The sequence below is a fragment of the Choloepus didactylus genome, chromosome 11, assembly GCF_015220235.1.
Source record: "Choloepus didactylus isolate mChoDid1 chromosome 11, mChoDid1.pri, whole genome shotgun sequence".
NCBI classification, from domain to species: Eukaryota; Metazoa; Chordata; class Mammalia; order Pilosa; family Megalonychidae; genus Choloepus; species Choloepus didactylus.
This window is the reverse complement of record NC_051317.1, coordinates 11,959,725-11,981,332: the sequence shown is the minus strand read 5'-3', so window position 1 is coordinate 11,981,332 and position 21,608 is coordinate 11,959,725. Positions and strand designations below refer to the sequence as shown.

Genomic DNA, 21,608 nt, shown 5'->3' with positions numbered 1-21,608 from the left:
AACTTTCAAAATGGCTTTAGGGGCAAAATGTGGGGACCTGGCTTCTGGCCTCACAAAACTGGACCTCTGTCGCCTTTAGGAAATGTTCATATGCTCACTATCCCAGCTGCTGGACCCAGGAACTGCAAGAGCTCAATATCCTAAGCCACAGAAGACACCAACTAGTCCCTCTTTCCATACTATGGGACGGTAAGTAAGGGCAGGTCACAGGCTTGTCTCCTTCTGAGCTACATCACGCACCAAACTTCTCTCCTGTGTGAGCCTTCCTTTGCTCAGCCTCTTATAAAATAAAGAGACCTCACAGGAGGTGGGCAGAGAAACTCATGCTCAGTTTACTGGGAGCAGCTTCTTAAAGCAGAGATAGTTTCTACCTTCCTCTAGTCTCGGGAGGCATTACAGTTTTCCAACTCACACTAGAAACTTCTGAGTGCAGCCAACTCCTAGTTATTACTTGGGGTCTGATACTTATTGTATCCTGATATCTTTCCTTTGGGATTTTCAGGACACTTAATATTACTTTCCAAAAACATTTGGGAGAAGAGAGAAATAATAATCTGAATGCTTAGGGCTTTTTCTCCTTAAAGTTCTTCAATACTTCATTTCTCTAGGTCCTGTTTCAAGTATTTCACATTTTCTAGCTCAGTTAAGCTTCGCAAACAACCTTATAAGACAGGCCGTCATGCTTTCATACCCACTTTGTAGATTGGGAAACTGAGGCAAGTTCATAGAGTAGAAATGACAGAACAGGGATTCAAGCCTAGGATGTATGGCCCCAGAGTGCTCAACTGCTACTCAGTAGGCTTTTTTTTTCCTCATTCCATTTTTAAATGCAATTTTATTGAGATATACTCACATACTGTACAATCCATCTAAAGTATACAATCAGTGGCTCACAGTATCATCATACAGTTGTGCATTCATCAACAAATCAATTAATATGCCTTTCAATATGCATAATTCCTTATTATATTTATAAATTACATTTATTTGCATTATTTTATTTGACTTTTCATAGCTTAGGGAAGTTAGCAGGGTGATTATCCTTGTGAAAAAGATGAAGCTCAGCAAGGCTGAAGGATTTTTCCAAGGCCACAAATCCTAGTACCTGGGACATTCTAGGACTTGGGAACCCATTTGACAGATACCAAACGTAATGTGATTTTTATTATATTAGGGTTCTCAAAGTAGGACTTCATTAATTTACACAGAATCAGAGTCATTTCCATTTTCAATTCTTCAGAATCTACCAAGGAGAACGTTTGGTGCTGGTATGTCATTAACCCTTTTCTAACACTTATCTTACATTTTAACTCAGGGTGGGCTTCTACACACAATACTCTTCAGTTAGAACATAATGACACTGTTTTGATCTCATTGTATTAATTTTTACTATTACCTTGTATGTATGGCAAGTCATACTGGTTTCCCAAAGGGCTAGAGATACAAATTTTCCTTTTGATATATATTTAAGAAAAAATAAGTCAATTAAACAGTTGGTAAATGAAAATATAGATGTTTTACGAATATGGCACAAATCACAAGGTGGTTCAAGAGCAGCTCAAGTTTAGGATCTTCCATTGCTGCCCAAGGAGGGGCTGACTGTGAATGGAACACTGCGTTAATGAATCTCGAAAGCTTCACTGTCAGTAGCTTGTGGTTTCAAGGACATTTTTTGATGCTCTGAGGTGATAACATATGGTAGTGGCTTCTGCGTCTCCCACTTGTAAAGTGCCCTTTCAATGGGTGCTAGAAAAGGATTAGCTACCTCATAGCTGCTGTTCTATTTGGCGCTCTTTGTTACCAGGATGCTCCATTTAACTGGCCCGAAAGTGGGTTCTTAGCCTTGCTTCTATTGACATTTGGACCAGATAAGTCTTTGTCGTGGGTGGCTGTCCTGTGCATTGTGAGAGGCTTGAAGATTCCCTGACCTCTACCTACTAGATGCCAGCAGCACCTCTCTCTCAATTGTAACAACCAAAAATGTCTCCAGACACTGGACATTGACAAATGTCCCCTGGAGGGGGAGGTAAAATCACTTCTGATTGAGAACCACTTCTCTAGAGAGAGATCCATTTGTTTAAAAGTTGCATTTTCAAATCTGATGCCCCTAATTTTTAAAGCAGAACATTAAAAGCTGTTCATACCCTAGCTCACCTGCATAGTCACAGGAAAGCTCCTAAATAAGGGGGACCCACAGAAGCTCCCAGGCAAGCAGTAGGTTTGCTCAGGAAGTGGGTGCAGACTGTCTGTGGATGTTGGACTTGAGGATAGTCTTCCTGCCGAGCAGAGTAGGTGCAGGAGCATGGTGGAGAATGCTCCATAATTCCATGGATTGGCTCCTGGGCTGAACAACAGGACTTTTAAGGCTCATCCATGAGGTCTGGGCAGGTAGAGGAAAGACTGGTCTCTAGGGGCAGTGAGCAGGAGGAAAAGATTTGTGGGTCTGGGTGGAGCTGGGAAGATTGTGGGTGAGGTGGGCAGGTCAGAACTCAGGTTGAAAGCTGAGAAAGGCTGGCTGCTGGCATGAGCCATCTGGGAGAGAAAGGATCACAAATAGAAACCCAGAGATAAGGCTGTTCTCTAAGAGAGTAAGGAGAATGAGTCAAGGCATGGGTGACTTGGAATGAGCCAAGTCCACAAACCACGGGCAGGAGGGACAAACTTCTTCCTTGTCAGGGCAGATGACAAGCTCTGCCTTGCCAGGCACCTGCAACCAACTCCTCTTCCTCAGAAGCTCATACCCTTCTTTACCGGTCTTCTTCTGTTCTCTTACTATGCATTTAAAAAATACTTTGCCTTTAAAAGCTCCTATTTCTCTTGTATGTTCTTATCCTTTCCCCTTTCATATTGGTCCTCACTGCATCCCAGACAGCCTCAGAAAATGTGGGTGGGGGGAATGCAAGGACATCACATTCTGAGAAGTTCCCTTAAGCCCTCATTTCAGGCCCCATTGGGAATAAAGTTCCTATTGCATGGCTGAGCTCTGTACTGCGAGGCAACGAAAAGACATTGGGACGGGACTCAGAAGACTCAAATGCAAGTCCTCATTTTGTCTTGTGCCTGCTGTGTGGCTTTGGGTGAATCATGAAAAGTCTCAGATCATCAAATTCCCTGTCTGTAAAACGGGGATCATAATACTTCCCCAGGTTGTTGTAAATATTAAATGAGGTGATCTTATGTGAAATTACTCTATAAACTGTTAAAGCACTGTGTGGTGGTTTGGAGCTGTGTGTTCTTAAAGTTAATCCATTCCTGTGGGTGTGGACTCATACGTAGGACCTTTTGATGAAGCTACTTAACCCTCCTACTGGAGTCCTTTATTAACAGAATGAATACAGAGAGAGACTGAAAGAAAGACCTGGAAGTGAGAAGCTGAAAGCAACAAATCCTGAAAGAGAAGGAAGACCCGAGCAGACCCTGTCACGTGCCTTGCCATGTGACAGAGGGGCCAAGAATTGCCAGCAGCCGGTCTTCAGGAAGTAAGCATTGCCTTGGTGATGCTTTGATTTGGACATTTTCATGGCCTCAAAGCTGTAAGCTATTAAATTCCTATTGTTTAAGCCAACCCATTTCATGGTACTTGCTTTGAGCAGCCTAGGAAACTAAATCACACTGTATAAGATCTGTTGACATCTGTTATCATTGCTCTTATTTTGAATATTTTTGAGTAAGTCCAATAATGTGATGTGGGAAAATTACAGTGAAGTTTCCCAGGTAGAACCAAAGTTGAGGAATGAAAATAACAATAATTGCAATAGCAGCAGTCACCACCAACTGAACTAGGTACTGTGCTAAGAGCTTTGCATTGGCTAAACAGCTTAATCCTTAGAAAAGAAAAATCCAATGATATAGATATTATAATCTTTACAGATGTGGCTACTAAGGACCAGAGAGGTTAATTTATTTACCCAAGGTCACACAGCTTTTAAGTGGTAGAACCAGGTTTTATATCCCATTCGGTTGAACTCCAAAGCCAGTGTTCTTAACTTTAGCAGGCTCTTTTAGAAAACTGATCTTAATGAAATCATATTAGTGTGATCTTGCTTCTGACACTGACCAGAGGTCTAAAGAACCGTTTGTGAATTTAACTCTGCAAGATAATTAAATGCCACTCCAGCAATAGAAGAATAAGAAAACTTTCCAACTTTACTTAGGTTTCTTTGGTTCTTCTTTATGATAAAAAGAAATAAACTTCCTCAAGACCCAGCTGCCTATCTGTTGGGCCATTTCAAGAAAATATATTTTCTAGCTGTAGAGAAGATATTTACAAGCCACACATGGGCATAAGATACTTACATATAACCCTTAAATTTGTTGAAGTTGTTGTTGGGTTTCTCACACACAATGGTATTGCAGAAACGTTCCGGTTCAAACTGTGTCTCCTACAAGAGAGAGAGGACTCTGTGAGGTTATTAAGTCAGAGGGATCTAGTTTTAATAGGATCATTGGGAGAGCTAATCACTGCTGGAATCATTGCAAATAAGGTAATCCCTATTTTGCCATGCTGTGATAGCTGTAATGTGTTGGCAGGGAAAGTTAAATCCTCATTAAGGAGGAGAAAGTAGATGCAAATGAAAAATTGGATGCTCTGCAGAGGCAGGTGGCTGCTCTGACTGCGTTTCTCAGGCATACCCGGGTTTCAGACTCTAGACCAGCGCTATCGAATACAACTTATGGCAGTGGTGGAAATGTTCTAAGGCTGTGCTGCCCAGTCCGGAAGCCTCTAACCACATTTAGCTAGGAAGCCCCTGAAATGTAGCAGTGTGACTAAGGAATTGATTTTATAATTGTATTAAATTTTAATTAAATTAAATTGAAGTAGTTCGATGAGGTTAGTGGCTATCATATTGTACAGCACAAAGATTATCAAAAGAAGGACATATAAAACTGGCTACCTAAAGCCAGCCACTGTTAATATTCTTGAGTATATAATACTTTCTGGTTTAAATAATATATATATATGTACACACATATGTACATACATAAGTGTGTGCACATGTATACATATATATATTTATGTATTTCAAAATGAGATACAGTGTTCACATATCTTGAAAATTATTGTTATGAAAGTTTTTCTGTATCTTTATTAATAGCTGCAAAGAAATCTACAGTATGAATACAGCACATTTCATTTCACTATTGAACATTTACATTGTTTCAATCTGTATTGCTATTGTTAAGATGCTGTGAAAATACTAGCTAATGAAAGAACGTAACTCGCATGTTCCGAACTCACATCTGCCGGACTCTGTGATAAGAACTTTATACACATTGTTTATTTTCAAGCTTATAACCACTCTGTGAAGTAGAAACTTTGAGTATGACCCCCCCACTTAGACAGGGAAACTGAGGCTCAGAAAGGTTAAGTCGATTGCCCACGGTCACACGAGAGCTGGGATTTGAATCCCAGTCTGACTGCAGACACTCAGTTCTTTACTTACATAGCACACTGCCTCCCAGTGAACATTCTTGTAGCTGAGTATTTTAAACACATCGTTGACTCCTTCTCTACTCAGGTATTTCAGTTTTACAAGCTCACATAGCCCAAAGGGAGGAAAACACAGCTGTGGGTAGGGAGATCTTGTTTTCTAATCTATCCCACATCGATTGATCCTGCATCCAATCCTTGAGCCTCAGTTTCTTCATCTGTAGAATGTGGTTAGTACCACCTTCCCTCCCAAACTCAGTTGTGCCTCAGAAGACAGAATTAATGTGGAAAGGTTTGGAAAGGCATAACATTCTGTGCAAATAGGAGGTGGCAGTGATAAAGGTGGGATTGGAAATGGATTCCTGAGTAGATATATATACGACTATATACATATCTATATATAACGCAGAGAGTGAATTTATCTCTGAGAGTTTCAGCTGTTCAGAGGGGCACATTGCTTAGAAGCAATGACAGCATTTTCTAGCTTTTTATAAATACACTGTCCATTGAATCTGTGGGGGTGCCAACATAAATAAACTCTTCACTCACTTGAAATAAATTACCCATCCACGAGTTTCTAAAAATACAAACTTTTCCCCTCCAGGTATTGATTCTTTCAGGGACAAACACTTGCCGAATTCTGAGATGATGACAAATCACACTGTAATTTGTCAGCTGCTTTCATGCCTTGATTAAGTCATGTGTTTCACTCCCAATCCATACCACTTGGCTCATTGCTGGGTTTCTAAATCCAAACTCATTTTAGATATGAGTGGCAGCAGGTTTGAGAGCTAATGAACCTGCTGTGGGGATGCTGTGTCCCTGTTAATCACACCTTAAGGGCTGAGCAGATCCCCTGCAGCAGTGAAGCTTGCCTCCTTTGTCCCTCAGCCCAGGCTTCCCAGAAAACTTCTTCCTGAACCCTTCCTTGGTTCCATGCTTTCCTTTCCTTTTTGGCACTGGCCGTGGTCTTCTGTCTGCCTTCTTCTCTTCTTGGACAGATGACCCAGCTCTTGCTATCTGTCCCCTGGGCTCTTTCCTTCCCTCCCTAAGATGGGCTGTAGAGAGGGCACTCAGGTTGTGATGTCTCCAAAAACGACTGCACAGACCCTGCTTGCTTTAAAGGTTTTGCTGTAGCTGACTCCAGGGAGACTGCTAGAAGAGCCTAAGGACATCTTGGAAGTTCCAGGCCTTACAAATCCATCAGAGTTCTTATTTTGACTTTGGTCAGAAATTTCAGATTCCCACCTGAAATGGGGTAGAGCCTCCGTCTCCAACCCACAGCTTTCCTTAGCTTGTGGATGGAGCTCGCCTAAACCACTTTTTCTTTCTGACTCAGTGTTTTATCTAAAGCACTGCCCTTGATGAAGTTCCCTCTAACCAGTACAAAGGCTTTGGGGAGCCATCAGGGCACAGGAAAACACAAGCCCTTTTCAGAGGAGACTGTGTGTCTCAGGTTCTCCAGGCCAGATTCACCTCTTCTGAGCACTTACTATGTGTCATACATCTGTCATTAAGTTCTCGCAGTAATCCTAAGAGTTTGGACAGACGTGTAAATGGAGTCTGAGGCAACGCAATTGTATTATGGTTGGTAAGTAACAGAATCAAGATTGGAACCCACGTCATTGGAATCTGAAGCCAATTGTCATCATCTTCATCGTCATCATCCTCATCACCACCACCACCACCACCACCATTATCATCATCATCACATTTACTCCCCCTACTCTGTGCCAATTTGGATGTATTATGTCCCCCCAAATGCCATGTTTTTAATGTAATTTTGTGGGGGCAGACATTAGTGCTGATTAGGTTGGTATCTTTGGATTAGGTTGTTTCCATGGAGAAGTGACCCATCCAACTGTGGGTAATACCGTTGATTAGATAATTTCCATGGAGGTGTGGCCCTGCCCATTCAGCATGGGCCTTGATTAGCTTACCAGAGCCCTATAAAAGCTCAGACAGAAGGAGCTTGCTGCTGTTGAAAGCAGACTTTTGCTAACAACTTGGAGATACTCAGCCAGAGTTTCCCCTGAGAAGCTAAGCCCAGAGACATTCTGGAGAACGCCATTTTGAAATGCAACCTGGGAGCAAGCAGACACCAGCCACGTGCCTTTTGAGCTAACAGAGGTTTTCCAGACACCACTGACCTTTCTCCAGTGAAGGTATACTCATGTTTATGCCTTGGTTTGGACACTTTTATGGCTTTAGATCTGTAAATTTGTAATCAAATAAACCCCCTTTATAAAAGCCAATCCATTTCTGGAATTTTGCATTCTAGCAGCATTAGCAAATTGGAACATACTCCTAATATTATTATTATTATTGTTATTACAGCATTTACCAAATGCTTATTATATGCCAGGCATCAACTAAGTACATATATGCTAGTATGTATGCTATTTACTTTCATTCTTACTGATCATATAGGTAATATTATTATCCCACCTTTACAGATGAAGGAGCTGAGGCTTAGAGAGGTTCACTGATCTTCTCAATGCCATATAGGTAACAAAGTGGAAGATAGGATTTATCCTCGGTACTTCTGACTCCACAGTCTGCTCTTTTACCCATGGTGTTATTTGGACACATGCAGGAAAGATTAGTGTTGGAGATATCCTCTTGTCCCTATTTCCCTTTCTTTGCTCTTTTTCTGCTTCCTCTGACTGAAGTACCTTATGTAATTACTGAATTAATTCTTTAATATATAATAAACATTATATCTAAAAAGCAATGCAATGTGCTACTTCTCCCAAGTATGTCTGGCTTTTAAAGTAAGGCTTCCTTCAAAGAATAGAAATTAAGGCACTAAGTCACCTGGATAGACAATATTCTTTTGAGGATTATTTTAGCATTTAAGAGGGTTTTTTTTCTTTTTTGCCACCTCCTCTAGGAAGCCTACTCTAATTCTCAAGTATGTTTCACTCCAACTGTCTCAGTTTGTCAGGGCTGTTCTGACAAATACCACAGAGTGTGTTAGCTTGAACAATGGGAATTTATTGGCTCACAGTTTTGGAGCCAGAAGTCCAAAATCAAGGTCTTGACTGGCCATGTTTTCTCCTGGCATCTGTAAGTTTCTGGTGCTGATTTGCCACAATTCTAGGGGCTTCTTGGCTTGCATCTCTGCCTCCTTCACGTGGCTGCTTCTTCTGACTTCTACTTCTCCTGCTTAGTTGCCTCCCTGTCTAGATTTCTTCTCATTGTAAGGATTTCAGCCATATGGATTAAGGCCCACGCTGATTCACTGTGGCCTCATCTAAATAGGATCTTTGAAGATCATATTAAAAAATGAATCCACACTTTAACCAATAATGACATCTTCAAAGGTCCTATTTACAAAATGGGTTCAAGTTTAAGACCTGAGCACGTCTTCTGTGGGGGACATGATTCAATCCCCAACAACAGCCAACAGAATTAATTGCTCCTTTGTATGTGCTTCCACTTCACACTGCTTATGCCTCCTTCTAATACTCACATGTCTAGACCTGTATTTCCTCTGCTAGACTGTAAGCTTCCTTGTGGACATCTCCTGCATGCCTGTGTTAACAGGCATGCTGTAAAGATTAGTTGAGATAAGGTTCGTACCAGAAAAGGTGATATTGAAAGGTAATGGGTAAGGAGATACAAAGCAGATCTCACCGCCTGCCCCACCCAATTAGGAAAAGTCCCATGTACAGTCTTTTGATTTGTGGGAATAGAATAGCTACTTTTAAGAAAATTCTTCAGCTCAACCAATAAAAAAATAGTCAAAGGCATAAGTCCCAGTATGGGCCAGATTCATCTTCCATTCATTCCTTCATGACTTCAAGATTTATTTAATATCCATGATGTGTGAGCCATGGTGAGAAGTGAGAGAATCAAAGAGGAGGTAGGGCTATTGACACAAATCAATATTGCAGCCATAAATGCAACTCAATGCCCCTGTCTCAGCTTAGGTGTGTCAATGGCGGAACCCCTGAAAGCAAGGGACATTGGGCCAGCTGACACCAGGTAATCATGTACTGGGGTTAAGGTACTCTTCACTGACCTGTGGACTAAATATAGCAATACCAAGGTGAAGCAAGCAGGTTGAAATAAATTCCAGTAGCTAGAATAGGCCATTGCCCTTGTGCTAGCCTTAAAGTTTTACTTTTCCAGGCTTATTTTCCACTACCCTCACAGATGAATTTCAAATTGGTCAATAAATGTGATTAAATAAATGTATGCATGACCTTTTGAAATTGCTCATCGTGGATAGTTATTTTCTGGCTACCCACCTTTGATTCCACTCTCCTTTGATTTCCTTTTGGGAAACTACCTCTCTTCTGTGGATCATAATCTTGATGGGAGTATAAGTTGAGTTGCCCTGCCCATTCAACTTTCCCACTTGTGGGACTTGGGTGAAATGACTCAAGAAAGGAGAAAAAAAAAAAATACTATAGCGTAACTCTTGCAGCCAATACTCCTCCAGTGTACTGCAGTGTTCTGCTTCTTGTCCTTTCTGAGCCTAGCTCTTCAGCTTTCCCTTTGATTCTGTGAGCCATATTATATGCTTCTCCCCCACCTTCCACCTGCCTGCAGCCCCCATTCCTGCAATAATTCTGTTTTGCTTAAATTAGCCAGAATCATTTCTGTTGCTTACAAACAAAAAATCCTAATCAATACAGTGCCCTACTCAGTCCAATGGGCATTTCAAATGCTTTTAACAGTACACAGAATGCTGCCACTTATTTATTTTATCTTATTTGGTCTTGCCAACTGAGTGCTAGGTAACTGGCCCAAGCTCACAGAGTTCATTAGAACCCAGGCTTGTCTGATTCTAAAGCTTGTGTTTGTTCTTTGCTTTACGTAAGCATCTAATACCATCTGGCCACAGAGCAGACCCTCTGGGCCCTTTTCCTGCATTTTCCCAAGTTTTCCATACTGACAGTCCCTCTAAACTTTCATTGCCATCTCAAGGGTCTCACCTCTTGTGGACCAATCTCTGTCCACCACAGACCAAAGCAATCTCTCCTTCTTTAGGCAATTCTTAGCATCTATACCACTCACTTGGAACTTCTAATGTCTTACCCTTTTAATTGTCAAATACCAAGCTAGTTCTGTAAGCCAGTGGTTCCCAATTGTTAGATCCAGCTATCGCAACTTGTCTACAAATCCACATGTGCACAAAATGCTGCCTATAGAGAGAGTAAAACTAACTCACACACATGTCTGTACTGCTATTTTGCAAATTTCTGTAGGTATTATCGAGATTAGTAAATTACAGATTCATTTAAAAAAGTTACCAGATTCATAGTTTTTTGTTTTAATGTATTTTCTTAATAACTGACACCGAAAGGGAACCACTTTCAGAGAAGTGGGCTTTGGGGGTTGAGGTGATAAAAGTCTTTATGCTAAAAAAAATAGGGACCCATAGCTGTTAGTTAGAGGACAGGGACCATTTTAGACCATTTTGAAGACCATCCTTGGCCAGTAGGAAATATCATTCAAGATTCTGTTGATAGAAGAACAAGAAACCAGGCAAATTCTTTTCCCAAGCCCAGAATGCAGGACTGGTTGAATATGAACGACTATGATTTGTTGAGATTTTACTATGCGCCAGATATGTTTGCAAAAAAGTGTTGAATCAGTGATCACTGAGCTTCTCTGAAGTCCTTAGAACCTGTTTCTCCTCACCCCTCAGGATGAAGGACCACTGCACCGTCCTGGGGATGAGGTTGGCGACAGCTACAGCAGTAGCTCTCATCTGTGCAGTGTTTCTGTGGAACTGTGCCAAGAATGAGGGTTCCAGGGTACGAATCCAGCCAACCAGGGTGGCTACACAGGAGATACACATGGAGCAACCTTGGAAGAATGCTATTTAAATTTTTTTTTTTTTTTTCGTTTATTGGTTTGTCTACGTTGTGAAAGCAAATGTTCTTCATGCCCCAACTGCTGAGGCTAGATGATTGAGTTTTCCTTCCTAGCATACAAATTAATGACTCCCTGATTTCTGAGAATCTTATCTGGAAACTAATGGCAGTTACCAGCACTTGATAACCTTCCTGCTTCCTGGTAGGAGTTATCTTGAAAAAATAACAAGAGTGCAATAGAGTGACTGGCAGTTACTTCCCTCTCTGGCTCTGGGTGAGGAAATCATCTGCATATTGAATAACCCTGGGTCTCTTGCCTGCCCCGGTGATTCACAAAAGAGCAGACAGATTGGGCTAGAGGAGTGCAAGTGGAAACTGTCTAAGGATTCCTAATAGCCCGCTTTCTCTTTTTTTCAAGTAGACAAATATTCTGTTCAGAGATGAGACTAATTTAATCTTGAAATCTTACAATGACATTTTCTAACATGTAAGGTAAGGGTTTGGGATGCCAGGCCAATACTGGAAAAAAAGATAATTGCTTCTGTCATTTTTTAGAAGGAATTAATGAATTAGTTGTGAAATCGTTTGTGACAATTGCTTGTGTAATTCCCTATTAGAGCATAGAGTCATAGCCCACATCTCTCTTGTTTACTCTGACTCCCAGAGTAAGGCATGACACCTGGCACATGCAAGACATTCAATCAATATTTGTTGAAATGTGGGCAGCCCCCACCAGATGGACAGTGGTGCCTTAAGGGACTGTTACACAGACAAACCTTTTCTGTACAAGGTTTTCTTGCTGTTGGTAACTAAGACAGAAGAGGGCACAAGGGCCAAGCAACTGTACCTCACGTTTTTGGCAAAAGAGGTCATGAGGAAGACTATAAATCCCTGTTTGATGAGCTCTATATTAACCTGTCTATGGAAGACCCCTCTGCCATAACATGTCATCTCTGCTGATAAACCAGAAAACACCCTAGCACAGCATCTGGCAACAAGAGGGCCTCATCAGATGTTTACTGAATAAATGAGTTTTATTGAATGAACTGCAATAATGTAGGTACAATAATTGACAGAGAAAAGAACAAAGAATGTTGCTTAGGTAGAGAAAGTGCAGGCAAGGAAGAGCTTTCTGGAAAGAGAGAACAGCACTGGGGGTTAATGGAGAGGTATAAGGACACTGGGAAACTGTCATTAAGGATGGACTATCTTGGTCATATAGAAGTTAGGCTTATATGACTCTGATGTGTACTAGATAAAATGAAACTATTTATTGCTGTGCTGCTCAGAACTCCCCTGCCCCACAGACTGATTTTGAGGAAGTGGACCTTCTCTCATTTTAACCTTGAGGTTCAAGTAGAAGACGCCAACCACAGAATCCTCCCCCTCTGACCAGGGATGATTGGTCTGGGAGTGGACACATGGTACCAATCAGGCGAATCAGTTTCTTTCCCTGGGATGTTTTTCAATTAGATAGAAGGGAAGATTCCCAGTCTCTCTATGGCAGGGAAGCTGAAAATGTGTCGTTTGCCTTTCATGTGAAGAAAGCTGGTCTGAGAGATTGAAGCCAAACACAGAGAGAAGCATAAGTAAGAGACAGAGATTGTACAGATAGCTTCTTAATTCCTGGTTCCCTGAGGCCCAGTGCACCCCTGTATTCTTCCAATACCTTTGCCTTTTCCAAGCTATGCTGAATCTGGTTCTTGTCATATGCAACCAAGAGTATACATATTTAGATTTGTATGGTTTTCTTTTGGGACACCAAATATTTTCCTCATTGGTCTGAAATGCCCACAATTATCCTTAGTGATTAAGACAGTGAAGATCACACTAAAATGTATATGTGTTATTGTGGACTATGGAGGTGGTAGGATGTAGGAAAACTTTAAGCCATGATCAATTCTGTTAATGTCTTAGTGTGGTTACATATTTCACACAACCTTTGACAGGCTCTGAAGGGATGCAGAATGGAAAAAGATTTTTTAATAGAAGTGTACAAACAATGCTAAACACTGAGAAGTAGGATCTCCTATGGCTATGGTGTGTGTGTGTGTGTGTGTGTGCATGGGTGCATGGATGCATGTGCCCTAGGAGAACACTGGGGAGGAGAGGATCACCAAAAGAAGGTCAAGGCATAAAAAATGAAAGTAACAGTATTTCATAGATTTGCTTCAGTCATGGTCAAATAATAAAAATACAATGTATTATATCATTATTTTAAATAATTGTAACCTAAAAGTTATATAGCTTCAGTATTTTCATAGATACGAAAATCATTTTCATTTGAGAAATATAAGATACAAATAAAGTGATCTAAGAAGAATTGCCTTAGCAATGGGAGAAATAATCAGTCAAATCAGAATTGAGTTCTAATTCTGGCTCATCACTGTATTAGCTGAGTGATATCTGACAATAGTCAATCTCGGAAATTAAATTTTCTCATCTTAAAAATGTTGCTAATTCCTTCCTTGTCTACCTCACCGGGTTGTTGTGAGTGTCAAATATCAAAATGGGTCTGTATAGCACAGTGGTTAAGAACTTTGTTAAGGTTGAATGAAAACCAATAGTTCTGAATTTGAATTGAAGTGTCATCATGATTGCTGATGTATTTAATTAAAAAAAATCCTAGTGCTGTCCATTTGCATAGTATATAAACAATAATCAACCCGTTAGCAATAATTACCTTTAGTATCTACTTTCTATGGTTTCTAAATACTATTTCACATTAAAAGGAGCCAGAGCTATCAAACATTACTAAAGTCATGTCAAAAGAACTCAGGAGCCAATCTGAAGAAGTTCCCAGAGGCTAAATCAATAAATATTACAACCATCCTGACTTCAAATCCATCAAATATGTTTAAATCCATAAGTTCATACTGACACTAAAAAATGAAAACTTACTAGTCACATTTGGAGCATGCTAGAAAACCAACTCATTATTTTGAATACTGGTAAATAAACGGAAAGAATCAAGCACTTATCCTGCATTCCTATGCAGACAAACCTCAGAGTAATAACTACTTAAAGAGGGGGAAATTCCTCTTTATCCATGAATTAAAGCACCACCATTTTGCAAATTACATAAAAAAAATGGACCACTGGCAATGGTCGCCAATGACTGCTAACATCAAAACAACAATGACAACAAAAACAAAAAAACAAAAAACCAAAAACCCAATCAGATATTTTGTGCCTGTGATGTAATATTGACAAATACAAAACAAACACAAAATCTAGTGTGAATCTGATTTAGGCACTAGATCCAACTACCCATTTTCAGAAACACAGTGGGCAGGGAAATGTGTTAAATGGCACCCCAGGGAGACAGTACAATCTTGGACTGCAAAATCCAGACTGCAGGAAAATTTATAGGACAATAAAAAGTAAGATTGCAGGAAAAAAAGAAAGAGTTTACAGGAGAATCTATTAAAAGGGGATTTAAGAAACGAACCTCAGTATTTGGTCTTATGTGGACCCTGATTCAAACAAAAAAATTGGAAAACAATTGAACATTGACTTGAAATTTGGTATCAAGGAATTACTTAACAATACTTTTTAAGGTATGATAATGGTATAATGGAATATTTTAAAAAATAATCCTAATTTTTAGAGATAAATACTGAAATATGTACAGATGAGCTGTTGTGATGTTGAAAATTTGCTTGAAAATAATTTGCAGGAAGAAGCAGTTGGGGATATAAATAAAACAATATTGGTTATGAGTTGATTGTCGAATTAGGTGATGGGTACATAAAAGTTTATTATATTATTCTCCCTAATTTTGTGTATGTTTCAAAATTTCCATAATGAAAACTTTTTAAAAAAAGAATTCTTCCTGAGTTTGAATCTGAGCTCAGTCAATTACTAGCAGGGTTACCTTGGGCAAATTACTTAACTACTCTATGCCTCGTTTGGCAAATAAGGGTAATAAAATTATCCCTAACTCATGGGTTTTTTTGTTTGTGTGTGAATTGTAAAATGGGATACTAAGTGTAGAATGCTCAGAAGAACTGCCTAAGGCACATAGTATATGCTCAGTCAAGTTATCTATTGCTATTACTATTTATGATTATTACTATTGCTATGTAGATCCTATATCAAAAGAACCCTAGAAAATATAATCTGTGGTCAACATTTAAGTGGGGACCATCAGGTAGCAGGGACTAAGTATCATTCTTAAAGGAAATTGGAGACAGCTTGTCAAAGACAAGTCCCACTAGAAAGTCCACCAGGAAAGAGGATTTCTCACTGGTTCCCTGGGTAGGTGAGGTTCAGGGGAGGCCAGGCAGCTACCTTCTGCCTCACTGAACTGGGATGGTGAAAAATGACTCTTACCCTGCCTCAACTCTCTGGCAGCAAAGTGCTCCTTTCTCTAGATGGGTTAATCAGTGGGTACTTAACTGCAAGGATTCAAGGCTACAACGACTATTCTTATCTAAGCAACTGCCTTTAAAGCATTAACCTTCAGTGTAAGGCAACCTCGTTAAAAGGGAAACTCATTTAAGACTTTTTTTTTAACCTGTAGTAAACAGATAAGCGCAATTATTACGTTAATTAGCGATGTCCTAGGCTGGTGTTTTTTGAACTGTAATGTGCACATGAGTCACCTGGGGATCTTGTGAAAATGCAGATTCTGGTTCAGTAGGTCTGGGGTAGGGCCTGAGATTCAGCATTTCTGACAGGCTTTCAGGTGATGCAAAGTGATTGTCCATGGATCATACTTGGAATAGTAATATCCTGGTGGGTACTGAAAATGATCTGATATGTGAGTCAGTAGGCTTGAGCTTCAACAATTTTGATAATAGATAACTAGGAACGTGTTTGATATGAAACACTAATTGGAAGAATTCATTTTTGACTTTTTGGCTTTGGTAACTCTTCCTTTTACCAAAATGAATGGCACATATTCATTTTTGGGTGTTGAACCCCAAGTGAACACCTAGGAAACCCTTTAAGGAAGCGGCTGCAGGTATCTGAATGTCACCAAAGAGAAAACTGCACAATGTAATTCACTAATAGTCTCTTGCTAGCTGGCAGACCTTGGCATAATCTTAATTTTGGATTCCTTCCCTTTTCCTAGCTATGGGAAGTAAGAATGAATATTTAAAAACTAGGACAACAATTTTGCAAATTCAAAGATGGCCCGTCACAATAAAAGTTCTATTAAAAATAAAAAGGCTTGGTCCAAGTTGAGACCAACTCGTTGGCAACTTGAGAATGACCTAAAAGGCCCTTCTAAAAGGTGCTTTCGTGTTTTGGACATAGACAGGAAAGGAAGAATGAACCGTTTAGGGCAGGGGGGTTGTCCACTTCCTCACCCCTCCTCACCATGCAGTGATCACGTCTATGCCACTATCTGGGTTAAAATTTCCCAAATATGTTCCACAGGAATGGTAAAAAGTATTGTGCTGAGAAATGTTTCTGAGGTTGGAGAAGTTTGGAGAGCTCAAGGTTAAACAAAGTTCAGCAGGCCTGTTTACTTCTGGTCTTCTCAGGGACCTTAGTATGTTAATGTGCATTGGAATCCCCAAGAGGGGTAAGGGGAGCTCAGGCCTCCTGAGCTGATCTGACCAGGGATCATGTTTTTCAAGAACTATCTCTTGGGTTAAGTGTTTGGTGGACTCTATCCTGAGAAATGCTGATCTAGGAGAGCTGGGCCAAAGAATGTTGTGTTGACACTGAATTAACAGAATAGAGTAGTAAGCTCTCATCACCCACAAGGTGGTGGACATTGGTGTGGGTGTATGTGTGGGTTCGTGACGTTTCTGGAAATCTCTGTGCTCATTAAAAACAATTTTGACAAGACAAAGCTCTCACAGAAAATAGGCATTTGGAGAGAAAACAGGCAAATGCAAGCCTTAATACATATTATTTAAGACATTAAATTTCTAAATAAACCATACTTTTAGGTGTACAAAATCTTCTCTGGGGCTACTGGCAAAATTTGCCTTTTCTGTGCCTCAGATTTTTCATCTGTAAAATGGGGATAGCAATGCCACCTCACAGGGTGATTGTAAGGACCAGAAGAAGCAATGTTTGTAAAAGCACTGGCACATAGTAAGAAGTTCATAGATGGAGTTTTTTTCTCATTGTTATGGCAAGTGTTTACTGGAAGTACTTGAAGAAGGTAACTTCCTTTTGTTGTATGCGTTTTCAAGGAGGGGGTATTTGGTTCATATCAGGATCATCTCGGGGAACATTGCCAATATATGCATGCTCGGGTCCCCACTCAGTTCTGGTGAATCATCATTTGGTGGTGGTGGTGGGAAGAGGTGTGTAGTATATTTTTAAAAGCTTCCCACGGGATTTTGATACATCCTGAACAGCTGTAATGAATTTGTAGCAAATCTCTAAGAGGTGGCTCATCCATTCCTGTAGTAGTTCTGGGATGTGTTCCTTGGAATAAATTTTTCCGTGGGTAAATGTTTAGAAGTGCTACCTACTAGTACTGCCTCCTTCCCTCCTTGGGAATTCAAAAGTTCCATAGTACACAACATTTGAAAACTTGTAACCTACTCTCTTCTGACCTTATTTGACCCTGCCAAATTTGTTTTTCTTGCAACTCTCGTCAAAATCTTTGTGCAACACATTTGGGAAATACTATTGTGTAGAGTTAGCCAGAAGTAAGTTCTATCCATGTTCAGAAATCTTTTTGCACTGAAGACATGAGAGAGAAGCAAGGTAGCAAAGAACTGCACAAATTCCTCTTCCCAGAGGCTAGACTAAGTCTACATTTATTCTTTCTGCTATTTGCCACCAATATGGAGAAAGAATATTGACAATGATTAACAAATGCATGCTTTCAAATAAGCATCTCCAGATAAACTCAAGGAAACAACCAGAGGGCAAGAAGATCAGCGACTACAGACTTCAAGAGCTGAGAATGTACAAACCAGGCTTTGAATCCTCACTTCAACACCCCCAGCTCAGTGATCTCTTATGCCTTGGTTTCCTTTTTTGTCACATGAGAACAGTAATAATACCTTTTTCAATCGGTTGTTCTGAGATAAATGAGATAACTATGCAAAGCCCTTAGTAAGGGCTCAAAAAACATTATTATCATTATTGTTGTTAATATCATTAAAGAAAAACACACTTGAGGTGAGAGGGAGAATCAGAAACCACATTAGAATTGAGAACCCTGGAAAGCTTCAAGCTCAAATAAATCATTCCTTCACAAATGAATTTACCTTTTCTTTTTTTTTCCTGGTAAGTCATCACACCAAGTACCCTGCAGAATTCAGGGTTAGAGTTTGAGAGAAGTTATTAAATTGGCTGGTTGATAGCACTGGAGTGTGAATGACCCTTTCACCTGACTCTTCATTCTAGCCAAATCCCAAACCTTCTGACTAATTAATATACAAGAAACAGCATGGGAGCTGCTGCCAAAGATAAAAAGAAAAGTAGTTGAAACTCAACAAGACTGAAATAACTGCCCAAGAGAGGATAAAAAAGACTAAATTGTGATGAGGATGCATACAGTGGGGAGTTTGAAGGGGAAATTTGTAAGCAAATACCATGTTCAACGTGCCCAGAATGTTTTTTTTTTTGTAAAAAGTGAAAGAAAATAGAACAGAAAATCTGAGAGTGCTTTGCATGTTATATATCTAAGGCTTCAGTTTTACATGTGTGTATAAGGGGTTATGTATGTGTGTGTGTAATATGTATTTCTCATTGTGAATTATGGACAAAAAAAGTGTGACAGCCTCTGCTCAATAGGGCGGGTCACAGGGCACTGAGCCCAGAAACAGATTGTTATTGCTTGTCTAGAATGACTTTGCAAACTTAGACAAGATCCTGCTCACCCTTTTTTGCAAACTCTGGGGTGATTTGGTGAATGTGGTAAGGACAACAAAAGAGAGAAAACTCAGAAACTAAGGTGAGTGATTAACTCAGGTAGATCCTGGAGACCAACGGGAAGACTGAGCTGCCATAACAACAGTAGCTTCCATGATGATGACCATGTAATGGTGATTTCCACGTCTAGTGGTGGTAACTGCAGCAGCAGTAGCAGTATTTACCATTTGTTGTGTATCTACTAGATACCAAACCCTACATGTTGTTCTTTACTTTTCTTATCCCATTTGAATCTCACAGAAAAACTATGGGCTAGATATCATTATTCCCATTGAAAGAATGAGAAGGCAGACTTCTGAGAATTGAATCAGTCATACAGAAAGAATTTTATGAGGACTGCACATCATGTGCTTTGAGGGAGGCAAGAGAAATGCATGATGCTGTACATCCTCTTAAGAAGTTTATAATCTAGATAACTGAGCTCTAGCTCAGGAGAATCTCTGAGGAATGAAGCATTTGCCTTCTTGCTTCTGAATCCCCTGACTCATCCAATTTCTTTTAGCCAAAGGCTGATAGAGTAGAGAAAAGCAATAGAACTTCACTTTTCCCCCAAGGTCTGGCAAGGGAAAAGTACCTGATTGGAAATCAGTGCCTGCAAAGGGAATATTAATTGAAAAATTAAACTGGATTTTTAATATCTCATCCAGTTTCAATCACTCAACATACATTGCCTATAAAAGCCATTGATACTAATAGCAAGTATTTACTCTTACTATGTGCCCATCTTCATGCTAAGTAATTTCTGTATGTATCATTTAATATTCAGAATCAGCCTATGAACTGCTTCTGTCCCAACTTTCCAAAAGAGGGAACTGAGGCCTTACAGGTTAAGTGAGTTGCCTAATGTGACAGCTAAGTGATGGGATTGGGATTTGAACCCGGCCCTGTCATACCCCAGAGCTGAGCTCTTATCCACCAAACAATAAAGATTTTCTCATGATGTCCAATGTGCTGTATATGTAAGGATGGAGATTAAACTAACGTGTCAGTGATTGCTCTCTATCCTCAAAGTTGTTTTAATATTGTTGAGCAGGTAAGATATACACAAATGGAAAAATAATTAATAATCCCATGCAGCAGTTTATGCTGGGGTCAAAAGAATGCTATAGAAGATTAATGGAAGGAGAGATTGCTGAAGCTGAGCTGGGCAGAATGAGCAGGGTTTGGATGGGCTCAGAAGATTGAGTTGACCCCAAGGGTAACTGAACAGAGAGTAGACTGCTAGGTTTAAAGCAGTGAGTACAGTTGCCTGAGTTGAACAAAGTGGGCCACTCAATTAGGAACTTTGAGGTCTTCAGCAAGTTAACATTTCTCAGCCTTGGTTTCTTCATTTGTAAAATGGGTTAATACTCATCTCACAGTGTTGCTGGGAAGGTTAATGTATCTCAAGTGCTTGGGAAAAGGAGGCATCCATTAATTTCCCCTCCACCTACCAGGTTAAGTTCAATTTTCTGGTATGCGTGGCCTATTTCTTCCCTTTGACCTTGTCATTGAAGATCTTAGAGTCCTACCTGCTGCAAGAAGCCCTTCACAACACGCCTTTGCTTGAGGTTTGTCTCTCCATCCAAGTTGGCAGTTTCCAGGTGACAGATCCCACTGGGGTCAGAGGAAAAGAGGAGGAGGATGTCTGCTGGGATGATCTCGTTGCATCGCATTTGGATAAAGTCTCCGACACGTACATCCTTCCAGCACTTCTGCACATAGCTCTGGTCTTTTCTTGGGTGGGAAAAGAGAGAGGTTAGAGTGAGCATTAAGGTTCCTCAGAAAATTAATGGGTGAATGGAGGAAGGCCCTACTGCACCTAAATAACTCCATGTCATGCTTCATGAGGTTGCTCTGTATTCCACCTTGTCCCAAATGATCACCATCTTAATCTGTCTAGAGAAGCTTGATACAATCAATAGAATCCCACTATTCAAAAGTCTGTCCTATTGCTGCTGCACTCAAAATCTCCTACACTGGATGGTGGACACTGCCACTGGAAACTGGATGTGGCTGCCAATGCTGCCGGCCCTGCCCTTCCAATCTCCAGCCTCTGATTCAAAGTCTGAGGCCAGCATGCCTGCTTGGAGGAGGCTGAGTCATGTGCCCACCCCTTAGCTGTGAGAGGGGCTAGGAAAGTGAGTGGCTGCCATTTCTAGCACAGGGTGACCAACCCATCCTGATTTGTCAGGGACTGTACCAGTTGTAAAGCTGCAAGTCCTGCATTCTGGGAACTCCTTAGTCCCAGGCAAACTGGGACAATTGGCTTCCCTGTGAGTAGGAGGGGGCTCTGGCCCATGAGGTAGGTGGTAGGATGCTCCAAACATAGGAAAGAGGTTCAGATTCTGGGTGGCAAATGCCCACGATGTTCTCCAAAAGCAGTCGGAAAGATTCCAAGGGGTGAGGGGTGGAGGGGAGGGAAGGTCTGGGCTCTCAATCACTTAGAATTTTGATTAATTGCCTCATGTTGATGGGATACTGTGCTCAGCACTTGCTTCCTAGCAGGA

The 21,608-nt window shown here is 40.5% G+C and overlaps 1 protein-coding gene across 1 annotated transcript in view; it reads right to left on the bottom strand.

Annotated features, from left to right (window-relative positions):
* The window catches only part of ATP10B (ATPase phospholipid transporting 10B (putative)), a 242,972-nt gene that overhangs the window by 73,120 nt on the left and 148,244 nt on the right, over positions 1-21,608 (bottom strand). The window contains 2 exon segments of the mRNA XM_037799283.1: positions 4,297-4,382; positions 20,631-20,835. Coding sequence (XP_037655211.1) covers positions 4,297-4,382; positions 20,631-20,835 — 291 coding nt within the window.